This window comes from Tachypleus tridentatus, chromosome 7 (genome assembly GCF_004210375.1).
Source record: "Tachypleus tridentatus isolate NWPU-2018 chromosome 7, ASM421037v1, whole genome shotgun sequence".
Lineage (NCBI taxonomy): Eukaryota > Metazoa > Arthropoda > Merostomata > Xiphosura > Limulidae > Tachypleus > Tachypleus tridentatus.
This window is the reverse complement of record NC_134831.1, coordinates 96,739,178-96,760,790: the sequence shown is the minus strand read 5'-3', so window position 1 is coordinate 96,760,790 and position 21,613 is coordinate 96,739,178. Positions and strand designations below refer to the sequence as shown.

Here is a 21,613-nt window from a genome sequence, read left to right as displayed (position 1 = left end):
ACTAGAATGGATACAGAGTCACTAGAATAGACACCAATAGTCACTAGAATGGAAACCAGTAGTCACTAGAATAGACACCAATAGTCACTAGAATGGAAACCAGTAGTCACTAGAATAGACACCAATAGTCACTAGAATGGAAACCAGTAGTCACTAGAATGGACACCAATAGTCACTAGAATGGACACCAATAGTCACTAGAATGGACACCAATAGTCACTAGAATGGACACAAAGTCACTAGAATAGACACTAATAGTCACTAGAATTGACACCAATAGTCATTAGAATGGACACCAATAGTCACTAAAATGGACACAGAGTCACTAGAATAGACACCAATAGTCACTAAAATAGACACAGAGTCACTAGAATAGACACCAATAGTCACTAGAATGGACACCAATAGTCACTAGAATGGACACCAATAGTCACTAGAATGGACACAAAGTCACTAGAATAGACACCAATAGTCACTAGAATGGACACCAATAGTCACTAGAATGGACACAGAGTCACTAGAATAGACACCAATAGTCACTAAAATAGACACAGAGTCACTAGAATAGACACCAATACTCACTAGAATAGACACTAATAGTCACTAGAATGGACACCAAATCAAGAGACTTTACAAGTTATGTGTGTATGGTGACTACTTATTAACGGAAGAAGAGATTAGATACAGAAAGGAAAAGGTGGAAGAGAAAGGCTTACGTTAGAATTAAAAACCCAGAACAGTAATACTGAAAAATGAACCTAAAACTTGGGATATGATGATATTGGTTTTATGTAAGAGTAGAGCATACCCTTGAAAGTACAGTAAAACGTACATGATTTCGAAAAACACTTCAATGTCTTAAAGCAAGTCCATCATCCAGTCTACTGTCCATAAATTTTATCCTCAATATGTTACTGACTAGGAAGATCCATAGAAACGAAATTAAAAACTAGAACACGTAACTGTCTGTACCAAAAATATCATTTTAAACTTTAAAGAGATAATTCTGATTGATAAAAATACCTTATTGTTCTCATTCGGAGTTACGTGTAGCACAATGTTTGACTAGAAGATATTTAACCTCATGAAGACTCATTATTACTCAAGGCCTGGTGAAGTTTCAAACTCAAAAGACATCACTATGGACAATGTCCAGTGAAGTTCAAACTGACGAATACATCATTGTGAACCAATGTCCAGTGAAATTTTAAACTCACGAAGACATCATTATGGACAATGTCCAGTGAAGTTCAAACTCACAAAGACATTACCGTTGACCAGTGTTCAGTGAATTTTAAAGTTTTAAAAATATGAAGAATAAAAACAAACTATTCGTAACATAATCAGTTAACAGAGTGTTTGAAAGTGGGTGTGACTAGTGACTATACTCTATTTTGTCATGTTACACACTTGCTGACTATACTCTATTTTGTCATGTTACACACTTACTGACTATACTCTATTTTGTCATGTTACACACTTACTGACTATACTCTATTTTATCATGTTACACACTTACTGACTATACTCTATTTTGTCATGTTACACACTTACTGACTATACTCTATTTTGTCATGTTACACACTTGCTGACTATACGCTATTTTGTCATGTTACACACTTACTGACTATACTCTATTTTGTCACGTTACACACTTGCTGACTATACGCTATTTTGTCATGTTACACACTTACTGACTATACTCTATTTTGTCATGTTACACACTTGCTGACTATACTCTATTTTGTCATGTTACACACTTACTGACTATACTCTATTTTGTCATGTTACACACTTGCTGACTATACTCTATTTTGTCATATTACACACTTACTGACTATACTCTATTTTGTCATGTTACAAACTTGCTATTCACTTCATTCCTGAAGAGAACACATCATCAAACAATATATAGTTCTAGCTCCAGAAAGTGGTTATTTTTCAGAGAAACTATGTTCGGATGAAGAACATCTTACTAATTTTAATGTATTATGGAAATCATTCGCTTGGCGGCAGCACCACCGTTAGCGTTCACAGTGAGATCGTGAGTTGCTTATAAAGTTGTGATTTAATACAAAGTTTTGTTGTAGCTGGTTTACAGAATTACGTCTAAGTTTCCTATACGTAAAATTAAGAATTATAACATGAGAAACTCTTTGATTCACCGCTTTGAATTAGGGTATACTTTGTTAGACGATACATGGATTTTTCCCGTCATAGCTTCAATGTAGTTATATCGTAAATTGTACTAGTAACAGAACCATATCTTGTATTTCAAGACGGCTGGTATGGGTGTTAAAAATTTTATCAATCTAAAGTAGAGAACAACGTTTCGACCTTTTAGGTTATCTTCAGCTTAACTTAAGAAGATCGAAACGTTGAGATGGTTACTGATGGGGCTCCATCTATCCTAGACAAATCATAACGCGTGACATTAGAGCTGTCAAAGGGTTAGATGTTGGAGACACGAAATACAGTGTCTCACCATTCTAACATATGATTCGTTGTATGTAGACTGCATAATTCTAATTTTGTCTTCGCTCTGTGATGCTACAGTGTATGTAGACTCCACAACTCTATACACTATAGTGTATGTAGAGTGGACTCTATAACTCTAATCCTATCTTGGATCCGTGAAACTATAGTGTATGTAGAGAGGACTCTGTAACTCTAATCCTAACTTGGATCCATGAAACTATAGTGTATGTAGAGAGGACTCTATAGCTCCAATCTTATCTTGGATCCGTTAAACTATAGTGTATGTAGAGTGGACTCTATAGCTCTAACCCTATCTTGGATCCGTGAAACTATAGTGTACGTAGAGTGGACTCTATAGCTCTAATCTTATCTTGGATCCGTGAAACTATAGTGTATGTAGAGTGGACTCTATAGCTCCAATCTTATCTTGGATCCGTGAAACTATAGTGTATGTAGAGTGGACTCTATAGCTCCAATCTTATCTTGGATCCGTGAAACTATAGTGTATGTAGAGTGGACTCTATAGCTCCAATCTTATCTTGGATCCGTGAAACTATAGTGTATGTAGAGTGGACTCTATAGCTCCAATCTTATCTTGGATCCGTGAAACTATAGTGTATGTAGAGTGGGATCTATAGCTCTAATCTTATCTTGGATCCGTGAAACTATAGTGTATGTAGAGTGGACTTTATAGCTTTAACCCTATCTTGGATCCGTGAAACTATAGTGTATGTAGAGTGGACTCTATAGCTCCAATCTTATCTTGGATCCGTGAAACTATAGTGTATGTAGAGTGGACTCTATAACTCTAATCTTATCTTGGATCCGTGAAACTATAGTGTATGTAGAGTGGACTCTATAGCTCTAACCCTATCTTGGATCCGTGAAACTATAGTGTATGTAGAGTGGACTCTATAGCTCTAATCTTATCTTGGATCCGTGAAACTATAGTGTATGTAGAGTGGGATCTATAACTCTAATCCTAACTTGGATCCGTGAAACTATAGTGTATGTAGAGAGGACTCTATAGCTCTAATCTTATCTTGGATCCGTGAAACTATAGTGTATGTAGAGTGGACTCTATAACTCTAATCTTATCTTGGATCCGTGAAACTATAGTGTATGTAGAGTGGACTCTATAACTCTAATCTTATCTTGGATCCGTGAAACTATAGTGTATGTAGAGAGGACTCTATAGCTCTAATCTTATCTTGGATCCGTGAAACTATAGTGTATGTAGAGTGGACTCTATAACTCTAATCTTATCTTGGATCCGTGAAACTATAGTGTATGTAGAGTGGACTCTATAACTCTAATCTTATCTTGGATCCGTGAAACTATAGTGTATGTAGAGTGAACTCTATAACTCTAATCCTAACTTGGATCCGTGAAACTATAGTGTATGTAGAGTGGACTCTATAGCTTTAATCTTATCTTGGATCCGTGAAACTATAGTGTATGTAGAGTGGACTCTATAACTCTAATCCTAACTTGGATCCGTGAAACTATAGTGTATGTAGAGTGGACTCTATAGCTCTAACCCTATCTTGGATCCGTGAAACTATAGTGTATGTAGAGTGGACTCTATAGCTCTAATCTTATCTTGGATCCGTGAAACTATAGTGTATGTAGAGTGGAATCTATAACTCTAATCCTAACTTGGATCCGTGAAACTATAGTGTATGTAGAGTGGACTCTATAGCTCTAATCTTATCTTGGATCCGTGAAACTATAGTGTATGTAGAGTGGACTCTATAACTCTAATCTTATCTTGGATCCGTGAAACTATAGTGTATGTAGAGTGGTCTCTATAAGTCTAATCTTATCTTGGATCCGTGAAGCTATAGTGTATGTAGAGTGGACTCTATAACTCTAATCTTATCTTGGATCCGTGAAACTATAGTGTATGTAGAGTGGACTCTATAACTCTAATCCTAACTTGGATCCGTGAAACTATAGTGTATGTAGAGTGGACTCTATAACTCTAATCTTATTTTGGATCCGTGAAACTATAGTGTATGTAGAGTGGACTCTATAACTCTAATCTTATCTTGGATCCGTGAAACTATAGTGTATGTAGAGAGGACTCTATAACTCTAATCTTATCTTGGATCCGTGAAACTATAGTGTATGTAGAGTGGTCTCTATAACTCTAATCTTATCTTGGATCCGTGAAGCTATAGTGTATGTAGAGTGGACTCTATAACTCTAATCTTATTTTGGATCCGTGAAACTATAGTGTATGTAGAGTGGACTTTATAACTCTAATCTTATCTTGGATCCGTGAAACTATAGTGCATGTAGAGTGGACTCTATAACTCTAATCTTATCTTGGATCCGTGAAACTATAGTGCATGTAGAGTGGACCCTATAGCTCTAATCTTATCTTGGATCCGTGAAACTACCTTGTTTCTGGATACAGTTTGTAGTTGAATCAATCGTTGTAAATTCCAGTAACTAAAAATCGTTACTGTGAAGCTCCTCCAATACCTGATGTAAATGCTTACATTGTATATCCTATAGTTCTTATGTCACACGTTCCGCCAGACTGATAGCTAAATATCACATTTTCCCATTAAAACAGAAAAAGCGTTGTTTTCTAACAAACCACTAGGTGGCGGAGTATTTTCCCAGTGCTATCATTTGTTAGTTCTGTAACATTATAAGCCACCACGGTTGAAAGGGGTGGCATGTTTGATGGGACAGGGACTCGAACCGTAACCCTCAGATTGTTAGTCGAGCGCCCTAACCACCTGGCGATGTCGGGTCTGACGAAGCGGTTTGGTTTCTTTCGAATTTCGCGCAAAGCTACACTAGGGCTATCTGCGTTAGCTTTCCCCAATTTTGCAGTGTAAGACTAGAAGGAAGCCATCTTGTCAGCACCAACCACCGTCAACTCTTGGGCTACTCTTTTACCAACGAATAGTGTGATTGACCGTCAAATCATAACGCCCTCACATCTGAAAGGGCGAGCATATTTGGTGTGATTGGTATTCGAACCCGTGACCCTAAGATTGCGAGTCAATCACATTAACCACCTGGTCATGCCGGGTCTCACCAAGTGAGATTCGCGAAAGCACATTACAATAGCATACAGTTCTGTCACTTTTGAGTAACATAAAACACGTGTAAACATGACGAACAATGTCTGTGGTCAGATGCGCATCTGCTAAAATCTGTTACAGAACCACATGTATACGAATTATGTTTGTTTATTTGAAATTAAGCACAAAGCTACACAAGGGGTTATCTGTGCTCCGCCCACCACAGATATCGAAACCTGATATCTTGCGATGTGAGTCCACAGACACGCTGATGTGCCACTGGAAGGCCTACAAGAATTATTTATGTAAACACAGGTCATAAATAATAATCAATTCTTGCTTCACATATAACACGAAACGCGCACAAAATCTGAACAGCCACATGGAGGGCAATCGTGACAGGGAAGACCCAGGTTATTTAGTCAGAAGGAAGACGGGTGGAATATTTCACCAGGTCTTGAAAGTTTCTGGAAAAAAGAGATAGTTTTTATTAGATTTAAGGTTATTTTTTACATTTCACCTGAAAGGGAATTGTTAGACAAACACGACTATTTCAAATTAAGTATAACAAATGTGTTAAATTTAGTTACTCTTTAGAAGCGATAGTTTATCGCAATTTTGCTCACATAACTGTTTACGAATTTTACGCTGTATAGTTCATTTGCACTGACTTAGCGACTGTTGTATTATTGCGTCATGCCACTAAAACCTTTCAAGTTTTTCTCGTTGTTTTAATTGAGTGTTACCGCATCATAATATCTTGTAACATATGAAACGTTCTAAGCCTCTATTGGGTTATAAATACGATTTCAAAATGCAGTTCGAGTTAGATAGATAGTAGATCTAGAGTACGTGATTGTGAGTTTAGTGATAAAGAGGGTATAATAATGATTTTAAAATGAAATTATCATCGGTTGTATTGTCACAACAGGAGAGAGAAGAAGTCTTCAATTGTGTTCTAAAATAACTGAACCAGCCAATGTAGATTTTGACGGAAAGAGACGATTAGTTAAAGCTTTGGATACAGTTGTAGTAATTAACTGTGTAACGAACATTTATGTATATACATCTAACTTGTTTTAATACACATATCATTCACCGCTGCATAGCGGCACATAAAGTGACTTTGGGTTTCTTTCAACTACAAACTTTTAACTCATAGCTCCGTCATTCCTTGACAAATTCGAGGTATAATTACAGTTTTGGACTTAGAATATCAAATCCTTTCGATTGATAAGTTTGACCACACCCAGCGTCTCGTAGATTAATTTACTCTAATCCTACTTAAAAGAATTTCAATTTGAGGATCGGCTGGTAAAGATTCTGATGAGTAATTAAAGTGAGTCGGTATACATATGCCCGACGCTTGGTATTACTGGTACACGAAAACGTAAGTAATAAAAAGGAAGGAATGGTTTAATAGATTAATTTACTCTGATCCCACTAAAGAATTTCAAACAGACTATGTGCTGTTCGTTTATTTTTGAAATGTATCACCAAGTAGTGACAGATATCGACAATAAATAATTTGGCTCATACATTAGGGACGGCTGGTGCAGATAGTTTTCGTGTAGGTTTGCGCGAAATAATAAAAAACAACAAACAAACTAGATCCTCCCCTGCATAACTATTCAATATTTTAATAATGTCTTGACCAAAACAAACAAACAACAAATTCGTTCAATTATAAAATAACCAAAAAAGATTTTATTCATGTACATTTTCTCAGGAATTTCGTTCTTTTGACTGATGATACCACACGAACAAGTGTAATTCTAAAAGAGGATATGTAACAACTCCTAGAGATACACTAGTAATAACGGCAAAAAAATGGTGGCTTGTAGAGGACTTGACCAATCAGAAGTTAAAAAACAGAATATTTGTCAGTAGCAGGATTTCGTTTGTTCAGGGTGACTAACGTTATCATTATCAGTGTATGTGTGTGTGTTTTCTTATAACAAAGCCACATTGGGCTGTCTACTGATCCCACCGAGGGGAATCGAACCCCTGATTTTAGCGTTGTAACTCAATATACTTACCGCTGGGGGCGCTAAATAGCAGAACCTCGTTTGTTCAGGGATGGGTAACGTTGTTACTGAGTTGCAAAAAAGGGTAGTGCACACTAAAGTGATATAAAGAAATAGTGCATTTTTTAAAAACATTTATGCTGGTTATGAACCAAGATAGGGTTAACGGTGTCCTTCTGTTTGTCAATATGGTTATGGTCATACCATCGTTCGATCTCTGTCGGTGTTTGGGTAAGAAAAGTTCATACCCTGGAGGGTCAGGTTCTCTGTGACCTCTTCCTTCTCCCCGTACTTATGTTACGGATTATTATGTTTTGTTTTTATTATGATTATATTGTTTTTACGGATTATGTTACAAATACGGATTGGTATTTATAATTCTAGAACTGAATATTATTTTGATCCTTTTCAGGGCAATGTCCATGTATTGTGGCTTGTATATAGTGATTATTTTATTATATCAACAGAATGTCAAGTTTGTCGGTGGCATTTTTATTATCTTGTATATATATTTTTATTATTATTTATTATTATTATTATTTATTTATTTATTATTATTTATTTATTTATTATTATTTATTTATTATTATTATTATTATTTATTATTATTTATTATTATTTATTTATTATTATTATTATTATTTATTTATTATTATTATTATTAGTTTTATTTATTTTTATATTTAAAATATAAGTTAACTGGGGAGAGATATTTAGGACTAACTTCATCATGTATGAGGTACCTGTCTAGTTCGCATAGTAATTCGTTTTTCATCCAATTCTTATTAAAGTACATAATTGTAATATGTAGGAGTCTATCTGGTATGGTTGGTATGTTCGAGTATTTGTGAATGAACTGAGATGATATTGTTCTTGGAACTCTGTATGCAGTTGTGAGTGTGTTTTGGATTGTTTGTAGTTTAGTTTTAATTATTTTATTGCTTACAGTTATCCATGCTGGAGCTGCATAGTCTATTACTGGTCTAACACATGTTTTATAGATTTTTGGTCATACCAGCTTCTTTCGTTTAGCTTGTTTTGAATTTCGCGCAAAGCTACTCGAGGGCTATCTGCGCTAGCCGTCCCTAATTTAGCAGTGTAAGACTAGAGGGAAGGCAGCTAGTCATCACCACCCACCGCCAACTCTTGGGCTACTCTTTCACCAACGAATAGTGGGATTGACCGTCACATTATAACGCCCCCATGGCTGAAAGGGCGAGCATGTTTGGCGCGACCGGGATTCGAACCCGCGACCCTCAGCTTTCGAGTCGAGCGCCTTAAGAAGTTTCTTTAGTTAGTGATTAGTTAATCTTATATCGATATGTTTTTCCTTTGCGTTTAGTAAAACCTATTCAGAAAGATTAGAGAGGTCAACATATAAATGGCTGGATAGATCCCATTAAACTAACTAATCCACAAAATATGGGTATTTATGAGGTTAGTGTACATGTTAAGATTCGTAATTTCCCTAAACATAGTTTCTACAACTAAATTATCTTAGATTTTAGTTTCAAAAAATAAAATAACGACGTAATAAAGATGCTGAAAAGAAGTATATTTACTTTTATTTGTAATTTTCATTTTGTTAAACTTTAATTTTTCCGACGGGCACGATTAGTAATTGAAACGAGCTAGTATTGGAATAGTTAAATTTATTTTTTTAATTACAGTTAAGGGTAATGTCAGTGTTCAAAGCTTTTAAATATTTTCTATGCTTTGATTAGGGTTAACTCATTGTTAACTATTAAATACTTTACTGACAAAAACAGGGCTAACTCACTGTTAAGTACAAAATACTCACCTAAGTTAGGGTTAACTCAGTATTAACTCCTAAATATTTCACCTACCGCAGCTAGGCCTAACTGGTTATTTGTGTGTAATTTTTACAGAAAAAACAGATGGAGTTAGAACGAGAGAGAGAACGACCCCCAAAACTACAGGAAGGGCAGAAACTGAAGAAAAACAATGACGAGCTCACATCAAATGTACATAAAATTATAGAAATTAACCAGGTATTTCAGCAAGTTAGACCCAAAATGAATTCAAGAAACTTACTGGAATTTTTAAAAGTCTTAAACGTCAAACAAAGAAAACTGATTTATATTGTAATTACAGCTTGTACACGTAACGTAATAAGATCATGTTTTATGTTAGGGTAGTAATGTAACGTTTTTCAATTTCTTCTACGTTTAACAGATAGGTCGATTATTTTTTACTTCTTGGAACCCAGCCTAATTCTGTAGGTTACAAGTGAGAGGCGATAATACAATTGCAACTGTCCCAAAATGTTGTACTCGAGCTAAGCCTCATAGACTTATTAAAATAAGTAGACCTAAATATACTTATTTTAAAAGATGCTAAAAATGAAATCCGCATATGCGTTGAAATGGGCACTGTAAACTACGCTGAGATAACTGATTCGTTTTATTCACTGGTGTGCGTAAACAACTACAACAAAATTCCTCAGATTCTTAGCTTTGTCTGTATTAGTCAACATGAGTTTTATTATTATTTCCAATAAAAACAAAAATTTAGTATGAATGTTATCTACACTATTCTCATAACTAAGTATCCCACAACCACCACACAAAAAAACCAACAACAGAAACAAACAAAACGAAAAAAGTACATTGTCACCTACTGCCAGTACCAGATCAAGACGATCGTAGGGCCTAGGCACCTTCTGTTCGTAAGCTCTACCAGCCGTATAAGATAAACCAAAAGTTAGATAAATTATATACACTGTGGTACCTCGGTTCTCGAACTTAATCCGTTCCAGAAGGCTGTTCGAAAACCGATTTGTTCGAAAACCAAATCAATTTTTCCCATAAGAAATACTGTAAATTAAATTAATCCGTTACAGACCTCCAAACATTACGAATTATGAAGCATTTTAAGTAAAAATATTGCTTATTTATACCTGTATAATAATACTTACATGTCAACCACAAAAACTATAAACACAATAAAAAAACAATAAATGAAAATTTAACTGCACTTTACCTGTGCTGAGGAGAGCTGATGGCGTAAGTGAAAGGTGGTGAGAAACGTGGAGAGTAGGAGGGTTATTATTGTTTGGAAGGGGAGTCACCTTCCATAAAAACGTCAGGTAACTCCCCTACTGGGGTTCTTTCTCTTTTCTGTCTCTTTGCACTGCTATAACCTGCTTGAGACTCACTGGGCCTATTTCTCACTAAAAACTTGTCTAATGAAGTTTTGTTTTTGCCTGCATTTTAAAATGTTTCTGAAGTAAGACATGGCATTATCATTGAAAAGGTTTATGCTGCAGTTTGCTACAGCTTTGTTAGAGGGAAATTTTTCCACAAAACTTTGTAACTCTCCCCATTTTACACACATTTCCTTGATTAGTGAACTAGGAACATCCTCCCTTCCCTCCTCCTCATCTGAAGACACTTCCTCAGTTGCTTTCTGTTGCTGCTCCTTCTGAAGATCTTGGAGTTCTTCCATGGTGAGCTCAGTGTTGTGGTCTTCCACAAACTCCTCCACATCATCACCACTCACATTCAAGCCCATACACTTGCTTAGTGAGACAATATCCTCGACAACAGGCTCAGTCTCAAAGCCTTCAAAATCTTTACCTGCTACTGAGTCTGGCCACAATTTCTTCCAGGCTGAGTTCATGGTTGTCAAAGACACTTCCCTCCAGGCTTTGTCTATGATCCTCAAGCAATGGAAGATATTAAAGCAATTTTCCAGAATTCTCTGAGGGTTAACTCTGTGTCAGAGGTCACTTCAAAGCGCCTTTAAAACAGTGCTTTGGTGTAGAGTTTCTTAAAGTTCGATATGACCTGCTGGTCCATGGGCTGAATGAAAGGAGTCGTGTTAGGGGGCAAGAGCTTCACTGTAATGAAACTGTACTCCTCCACCAACCCGTCCTCCAAGCCTGGTTGGTGAGCAGGTGCATTGTCCGTCACAAGAAGACATTGAGTGGCAACTGTTTTTCCGTGAGGTAATTCTTTACACTTAGGGCAAACACTTCATGGACCCACTCCATAAAAAATTGCCTGGTTACCCATGCTTTACTATTAGCCCTCCACATGACATTTAGTTTACTTTTCAGGACATTATTTTTCTTAAAAACCCCCGGGTTCTCAGAATGGTACACAAGCAAAGGTTTAAGTTTTAAATCCCCACATGCATTACTACATAACAATAGAGTTAGCCTGTCCTTCATTGGCTTGTGTCCTAGCAGTGACTTCTTCTCCTGGGTGATGTAGGTCCTCTTTGGCATTTTCTTACAAAAGAGGCCTGTCTCATCACAGTTGAACACTTGTTGTGGAATAAAACCCTCAACTTCTACATAGTCCTTAAATTCCCTAACAAATTTATCAGCAGCGTCTTTGTGAGAACTGACACCCTCCCCATGTCTCACCACACTATGTATGCCACTTCTCTTTTTAAATTTTTCAAACCACCCCCTACTAGCCTTAAAGGCATCACTTGTATCAGCACCCGTTCCAGGGGTGTTTTTCAGGAGGTCAGCATGCAACTGCTTTGTTTTCTCACAAATGATGGTCTCAGAAATGCTATCACCAACTAACTGTTTTTCGTTTACCCAAATCAACAACGGTTTTTCTACCTCTTCCATTGTTTGTGATCTTTGTTTCGTAAGGACTGTCACTCCTTTTGCAATATCAGCTCCTTTGATGACCTCTTTATTTTTCAGTATGGTGCAGACTGTAGACTTCGCCATATCAAACTGTGTAACAAGGTCAGGCACGCGAACACCACTCTCATACTTCGCTATAAGATTTTTTTCACCTCTATTGTGACTCTAACAACTTTTCTTTTTGGTTTACTGCTTTCATTATCCTTCTTTGACCCAAAGGTGGCTTATTTAATCAGAATATTTAGAAAAAACGAGAACGTTCACATCAGATTTTAGCGGGGGTGTGGACTGAGCAACAGGTGCGGGTAAAATGTTTTGGACAAGCTTGGCGTGGGCCGAAAATGGTCGTTCGGGTCATCATTCGGGTTAATTCGGAGGTTCGGGCCACGATAACTTGGTTCAGGAACCGAGTTTGTGTTCAACAACCGAGACACTTTTGTCTCAAACAATATATTCGAAAACCGAATTGTTCGAGAAGGGAGTCGTTCGAGAACCGAGATACCACTGTATATAAATTATGAATTCTAGTTTGAAATTTCGTAGGCCCTAGGTACTGTGCCTAATAAATAATCCGTTCCTGTCTACTGCTTTTTCATCTCTTTACAATTTATAAACGACACGCCAGGTTCAGTGACGCGTAACAGTGAATTCTGTTGTGTCTTCGGGATTAAAAGAAAGCTGCCAGTTAGGACTAACACTCTCTTTTTCGTGGTTACCGAAATCGACCATCATTTTATTTACTTGTCACATCCGGTTCCGTGATCAAGTCGCAGTTCGATCTGGAGAATTATTTTCTCTTTTAAATTAAGTTTTATTAGCATGTGTTATCGTCTTAGATGCAAAACAAAAAGAATAATAAATGAGCCGTCACAGTAATCCATGTTGTAAAAAGTGATATGAAGGTAGCATACAATTGTAATACAAGTGGGTTAAATTCGCACTCTACTAAAACTTTACAAACTGAAGAACTCTGTGCTCTTATGGATATTGCATGAATGATAGTCAAGTTTCTAAAAGTGGTTTATTTACTTATTTTAAAAGACTGATTGATAATAGGTGTGTAGGACAAGCAAAAATATATGTGTGTGTGTTTATAAGTATGTAAATTACTGATTACCGACTTTACTGACTTACAGAGAAAAGAGATTTCTCATGAAAAGATTCAACAACGATTTTCCAAACTACGAACCAAACGTTTAAGACGAAACGGAAAATGTTTGGTGGTCAGAAGTGAAGAGATCCTTGCAAACAGAGAAAACCAGTACGTCTCTGCAGAAGGAGAATATGAAAGATTGAACATGGTAAGTTGTGTTTGAAAGCGTAAAGCTCAACTGGTTTTATTTAAAACAGTACGTTATAAATAATTTGTATTTACGTACACAAATATCTGTATGTTTAGAGTACGTTTCAGTTGGGTAGTGAGCAGAAGAGTAGGAAAGAAATGAGAGTATAAGAAAATAGCCACATTAACTTGACCGTCACTTATTTGTATAAAAACATAAGGTTCAGTTATCTTAATGTAATATAGAGGGCGCTATTCACTGTTATACGTCTGGGCGTGGTTATTAACAACAGACAAATATTGAAGATTTGTACTCGTATGTACATCATGCGTTTCAAATAAATGTAACAAAAAAATAAAAACAATGTCTTAACACACTTAACACCATAGAGATTCGTAAGTGGAATTTCTACTGTATTTAAATAAATACGTAACACTTATTTTGTTAAATTGATGAAACTCTAATGGAATTTTCGAACCTTAAATTACAAAATCTGCTAAGTAGCTTAGCTCCTATTATATATTAACCCTAATTCTAATAAGAACTGAATTATTGTAAACCTCAAATTACAACATCTGCTAAGTAGCTTAGCTCACGTAATATTAACCCTAATTCTAATAAGAACTGAATGATTGTAAACCTCAAATTACAACATCTGCTAAGTAGCTTAGCTCACGTGTAATATTAACCCTAATTCTAATAAGAACTGAATTATTGTAAACCTCAAATTACAACATCTGCTAAGTAGCTTAGCTCACGTGTAATATTAACCCTAATTCTAATAAGAACTGAATTATTGTAAACATCAAATTACAAAATCTTAGCTCACGTGTAATATTAACCCTAATTCTAATAAGAACTGAATTATTGTAAACATCAAATTACAAAATCTTAGCTCACGTGTAATATTAACCCTAATTCTAATAAGAACTGAATTATTGTAAACCTCAAATTACAACATCTGCTAAGTAACTTAGCTCATGTGTAATATTAACCCTAATTCTAATAAGAACTGAATTATTGTAAACATCAAATTACAACACATACTAAGTAATTTAGCTCGGGTTAAATATTAGCCCTAATTCTAATAATGTGGTTTTACATTTGTTGTAGTGATACAGTAAGGATCAGTTACTAACACTGTAAAGTTGTTGTTGCATTTTTCATAGCAAATGATTCAATATCCTATGTAAACAGTGTTAGAGTTGAAATCTATATATATTTATACAATGTTGTCTTTAGCACTATTATTTAACAACGAGCTGAATGAAAGTTGTCATGCAGTTGTCGTAGTTAATATTGCACTTCTTAAAATCTTATGACTTACTACAGTTAGGCTTAAGTTCAGGTAACAAATTTACTTGTCATAAATACCCTTTCATAATTTTCTTATTGTTCGGAATCTATTTTTATAAGTTAATTAACAACTTTTCTAATATATGTATGTGTGTGTGTGTGATGTCAGGTTCTTTTTATAAATTTGGGAATTTAATATTTCTAAACATGTCGGTCTAATTCATTTTAGACGTTTTTTAGTTTTATCCCATAACTTAATTTGTTTAACTATTTATCATCATTTTACATCGTATTAGAATGGAATTTTCCATCTTGACGTCAAAGAACTGCAGAAAATTATACGTCAGTCATCGAAGGAACGACTGCAATTGGAGCGCCATCTAGCGAGGGCTACTGAGGTTGGTAAAATTTTCCAGTTTCTTTCGATGGTTGTCAAATGATAAATTTTCTGATAGCGATATTCATCAATTTTCTCTATTGTTAATATACTTACAGTAAAATTCCCATTGAAAAATGATCAACCTTAGAATGGAAGACTAGAGAATGAAAATTCGCGGCCATTTTAATTATTTTTTTTCTCATGATGCGTCGGCGTAGTATATTTTATTTTATTTTTCTCAGATTGGGAAATTAATACCGACGATGCATTCCATTTCTCTGCATTCTTTCCAGAGCTAAGGCGATATGAAGGACAGCGCATTCTTCGCTTTCCAAGCCAGAACTTGAAATACCATATAATGGTATACACTAAAAAGCTTTTAACCATATTTATGATTTGAAACACAAGCCAGTTTGTTCCTAATTCGAGTAGAAAAAACATGTTAAGAGAATTGGCCAAATAATCCGTAACTTTCTTTGTTTCTCGATATACTATTGGCATAGTTGTTTTTATTTCGTTTACTTAATTTCGTCTTTGTATTAAACTACAGTTTCACGAAAACGGTGTCATAATTGGTTCGTTATAAATACACAGACTGGGTGGTTTTCTTAAGCACACATTCTGCAAAGTTAGCTACCTGCTTTGTTCCCCACAGTCATCGAGTCTCGAATTTTAACGTTTTTCGTCCTCAAACATACAACTGAATCGCCAGTGGACTGAATTAGCGATCTGTTTAACGGACAGGAACATCGGACTGTTCTGTTTAGAGCTTACAAGGAAACCGTCTAATAAATTACAATGATTTAAATAGCTCCAAATTTAGGATTTAATCTGTACTATGAATGCAACTGTTACCAGGATGAAAATCGTATAAGGGTCTTCTTAAACTAGAAGATACATCAGTAATTGGCTAAGCAGTTCTTCATCGTACTAAAAGATACATCAGTAATTGGCTAAGCAGTTCTTCATCGTACTAAAAGATACATCAGTAATTGACTAAGCAGTTCTTCATCGTACTAAAAGATACATCAGTAATTGGCTAGGTTGTTTTTCTTCGAGCTAGATGATACATCAGTAATTGGCTAGGTTGTTTTTCTTCGAACTAGATGATACAACTGTAACTGAAATGGTTGTTTTTCCTCGAGGTAGAAAAATACATGAGTATCCAGTTAAGTTGCCTACTTCTTAGTCGATTCAGGCCTGGTTTAATTTGTAGGAACTTTTTACCGGTGTGAACGTTTGTTTCTTATGGATACAAATTTAGAAACTCTAAATAGAAATTTTGTATTTTGTGTTTGGAAGGGGAGGGTGTTCCTTAGGAATTTTAGGTAATGTTGGTCGCAACTGTTGGCACGTTATTCCCAAGGGGAGAGGTATTACTTCTCCGGTTCACGTGCCACTAACGTTAACTATTTTGTTTCCTTTGGGTATCAACTGTGAATAGCTAGTTATTTCATAAGGAAAAACTAAAGAAACACAATTACAGTATATCAGGTCGCTATTACAGTATATCAGGACGCTATTACAGTATATGAGGACAATTTTTCTATTTATAGTACATCAAGACACTATTTCTATTTACAGTATATCAAGACACTATTTCGGTTTATATTATATCAGGACACTATTTATATTTACAGTATATCAGGACACTATTTCTATTTATAGTACATCAAGACACTATTTCTATTTACAGTATATCAGGACACTATTTTTATTTACAGTATATCAGGACACTATTTCTATTTATAGTACATCATGACACTATTTCGGTTTATATTATATGAGGACACTATTTTTATTTACAGTATATCATGACACTATTTTTATTTACAGTATATCAGGACACTATTTTTATTTACAGTATATCAGGACACTATTTCTATTTATAGTACATCATGACACTATTTCTATTTATAGTACATCATGACACTATTTCGGTTAATATTATATGAGGACACTATTTTTATTTACAGTATATCATGACACTATTTTTATTTACAGTATATCAGGACACTATTTTTATTTACAGTATATCATAACACTATTTATATTTATAGTACATCATGACACTATTTCGGTTTATATTATATGAGGACACTATTTTTTATTTACAGTATATCATGACACAATTTTTATTTACAGTATATCAGGACACTATTTTTATTTACAGTATATCATGACACTATTTTTATTTACAGTATCTCAGGACACTATTTTTATTTACAGTATATCATGACACTATTTTTATTTACAGTATATCAGGACACTATTTTTATTTACAGTATATCAGGACACTATTTCTATTTATAGTACATCATGACACTATTTCGGTTTATATTATATGAGGACACTATTTTTATTTACAGTATATCATGACACTATTTTTATTTACAGTATATCAGGACACTATTTTTATTTACAGTATATCATAACACTATTTATATTTATAGTACGTCATGACACTATTTCGGTTTATATTATATGAGGACACTATTTTTATTTACAGTACATCATGACACTATTTTTATTTACAGTATATCAGGACACTATTTTTATTTACAGTATATCATGACACTATTTTTATTTACAGTATATCAGGACACTATTTTTATTTACAGTATATCAGGACACTATTTTTATTTACAGTATATCATGACACTATTTTTATTTACAGTATATTAGGACACTATTTTTATTTACAGTATATCAGGACACTTTCTATTTACAGTATATCATGACACTATTTTTATTTACAGTATATTAGGACACTTTCTATTTACAGTATATCAGGACACTATTTTTATTTACAGTATATCATGACACTATTTTTATTTACAGTATATCAAAACACTATTTATATTTACAGTATATCATGACACTATTTATATTTACAGTATATCATGACACTATTTTTATTTACAGTATATCAGGACACTATTTTTATTTACAGTATATCAGGACACTATTTATATTTACAGTATATCATGACACTATTTATATTTGCAGTATATCATGACACTATTTATATTTACAGTATATCAGGACACTATTTATATTTACAGTATATCATGACACTATTTATATTTACAGTATATCATGACACTATTTATATTTGCAGTATATCATGACACTATTTATATTTACAGTATATCATGACACTATTTATATTTACAGTATATCATGACACTATTTATATTTACAGTATATCAGAACACTATTTATATTTGCAGTATATCATGACACTATTTATATTTACAGTATATCATGACACTATTTATATGTGCAGTATATCATGACACTATTTATATTTACAGTATATCAGGACACTATTTATATTTGCAGTATATCATGAAACTGTTTATATTTGCAGTATATCATGACACTATTTATATTTGCAGTATATCATGAAACTATTTATATTTACAGTACATCATGACACTATTTCGGTTTATATTATATGAGGACACTATTTTTATTTACAGTATATCATGACACTATTTTTATTTCCAGTATATCAGGACACTATTTTTATTCACAGTATATCATGACACTATTTATATTTACAGTATATCAGAACACTATTTATATTTACAGTATATCATGACACTATTTATATTTACAGTATATCATGAAACTATTTATATTTACAGTACATCATGACACTATTTCGGTTTATATTATATGAGGACACTATTTTTTATTTACAGTATATCATGACACTATTTTATTTACAGTATATCAGGACACTATTTTTATTTACAGTATATCATGACACTATTTATATTTACAGTATATCAGAACACTATTTATATTTACAGTATATCATGACACTATTTATATTTACAGTATATCATGACACTATTTTTATTTACACTATATCATGACACTATTTATATTTACAGTATATCAGAACACTATTTATATTTGCAGTATATCATGACACTATTTATATTTACAGTATATCAGGACACTATTTATATTTGCAGTATATCATGACACTATTTATATTTGCAGTATATCATGACACTATTTATATTTACAGTATATCAGGACACTATTTATATTTCCAGTATATCATGACACTATTTTTATTTACAGTATATCAGGACACTATTTCTATTTATAGTACATCATGACACTATTTCGGTTTATATTATATGAGGACACTATTTTTATTTACAGTATATCATGACACTATTTTTATTTACAGTATATCAGGACACTATTTTTATTTACAGTATATCATAACACTATTTATATTTATAGTACATCATGACACTAGTTCGGTTTATATTATATGAGGACACTATTTTTTATTTACAGTATATCATGACACTATTTTTATTTACAGTATATCAGGACACTATTTTTATTTGCAGTATATCATGAAACTGTTTATATTTGCAGTATATCATGACACTATTTATATTTGCAGTATATCATGAAACTATTTATATTTACAGTACATCATGACACTATTTCGGTTTATATTATATGAGGACACTATTTTTTATTTACAGTATATCATGACACTATTTTATTTACAGTATATCAGGACACAATTTTTATTTACAGTATTTCATGACACTATTTTTATTTACAGTATATCAGAACACTATTTATATTTGCAGTATATCATGACACTATTTATATTTGCAGTATATCATGACACTATTTATATTTACAGTATATCAGGACACTATTTATATTTGCAGTATATCATGACACTATTTATATTTGCAGTATATCATGACACTATTTATATTTACAGTATATCAGGACACTATTTATATTTGCAGTATATCATGACACTATTTATATTTACAGTATATCAGGACACTATTTATATTTACAGTACATCATAACACTATTTATATTTTTGTAGCTTGATGATGAAATTCAGTAGTTTTTTTTCTTATTTAAATACTGTTATCAGAATAGAAAAGGGAAGTAAAGATATTCAAACAGATCATTTGTTTTGCATGCGATTACCAGTACGCTCTTCGAACTCTTGAGTCTTCATATCAGCTATTTCGTACTTAACTTTCTAAATTTAGAAATTCTTGTCCTAATGTTCCCAAGTTTTCTATGTTAACTGCAGTAATAGACACCACAGATATGTCCTATTTAAAGTTGTTTTTTTTCTTGGTTTGGAAATCTTGCCTAAAGCTACAGAGGGGATATTTAGGCATGTTCCTCCCAGGTTTAGAGGTGCAAGCCAGAAAACCTTATCCACTATTAACTCATGGGCTAGTTTCCTCTGATCGAATATTGGGCTCTTACTGTTACTGTCATAACACACCCATAGCCCCATAGTGAGAAGCTCGTTTTTCCAACAGTCGTGGAACCTCAAATTCACAGCCCAAATTCGCTATCCACTGACCCACTCTTGGTATTCTATTTCATTATAAGGCAAACGTTTGAACAATGGACGGCTTTCATTTGCTTACATAATATTAAGAAAATGTTTTCAGGGAAACAAACGTTTCAAAATTTTATTTTGTAAAAAAATTTAGGACTGATTAATGGACGACTCAGTAAATGGAACAGCGTGACGTAAACTGCATTTTACTTTGCTAACATTCAGTTTTCAATCATTTAGCAGGTGAAAAAGCGCATTTCTTTTCCTTGCTTATCTGTGAAAGTTTGTAATAACACAATGTAATGCGTGTGTCACGTTCAGCCTTTTCATAACGAATCTAATTCATGAAACTGCTGTTTTCTATGTGTCTAAACGTGTACTCTACCTATACACCAAGTAGGTAAATTAGTGTCTAAACGTGTGCTCTACCTATACACCAAGTATGTAGATTAGTGTCTAAACATGTGCTCCACCTATATATCAAATAGATAGTGTATAAAAGTGTGCTCCACCTATATATCAAATAGATAGTGTATAAAAGTGTGCTCCACCTGTTGATGAAGCAGGTAAGTCAGTAAGTAATCGATTGCTCATAGCTATAGATGATACACCACACCTTATACGTTGTTAAAACAAAGATGCATTATTCACGTTTACTATTCAATTCTTTTGTTTCATTTAACGTGAGTGAACTTTGAAAAGACCTGTGGTAGTCTTCATTCAATAATGTTTATAGTCCAACTTCACAAGATGAGAGAAATATTTCTCATGATAAAAAAATGAATTGACCTGAAATAGAAGACATGTACTGGTTGTAATTAAACGCTAAGAAAAACAAACGTCTAAGCGTGAAGTCGATTATAATATTATTAAAACCTCTGTGCATATCACATCATAGATTGTTTAGCCATAGGGTTCAGATGAAAGGCGGAAGACTCTTCAAAACGTCGTCCATTACACTTGTGTTTCTGCAACAGGCAGTTGTTGCTTAGTTAAACTTGGCTTCATTACACCTGTTTTTCTGCAACAGGCAGTTGTTGCTTAGTTTAACTTGGGTTCATTACACCTGTGTTTCTGCAACAGGCAGTTGTTGCTTAGTTTAACTTGGGTT

At 33.8% G+C, this 21,613-nt stretch overlaps 1 protein-coding gene across 7 annotated transcripts in view; it reads left to right on the top strand.

The window, feature by feature from the left end:
- Positions 1 to 9,438: 9,438 nt before the first annotated feature.
- The window catches only part of LOC143256252 (RIMS-binding protein 2-like), a 187,947-nt gene continuing 175,772 nt past the window's right edge, over positions 9,439 to 21,613 (top strand). For 6 of the 7 annotated variants that reach the window (XM_076513208.1, XM_076513207.1, XM_076513204.1 and 3 more), the window contains exons 1-3: positions 9,439 to 9,561; positions 13,316 to 13,480; positions 15,055 to 15,156. In XM_076513208.1, coding sequence (XP_076369323.1) covers positions 9,448 to 9,561; positions 13,316 to 13,480; positions 15,055 to 15,156 — 381 coding nt within the window. In that variant the 5' untranslated portion in view covers positions 9,439 to 9,447. The remainder of the gene's footprint in view (positions 9,562 to 13,315; positions 13,481 to 15,054; positions 15,157 to 21,613) is intronic. The other variant, XM_076513203.1, reaches the window with a different exon arrangement.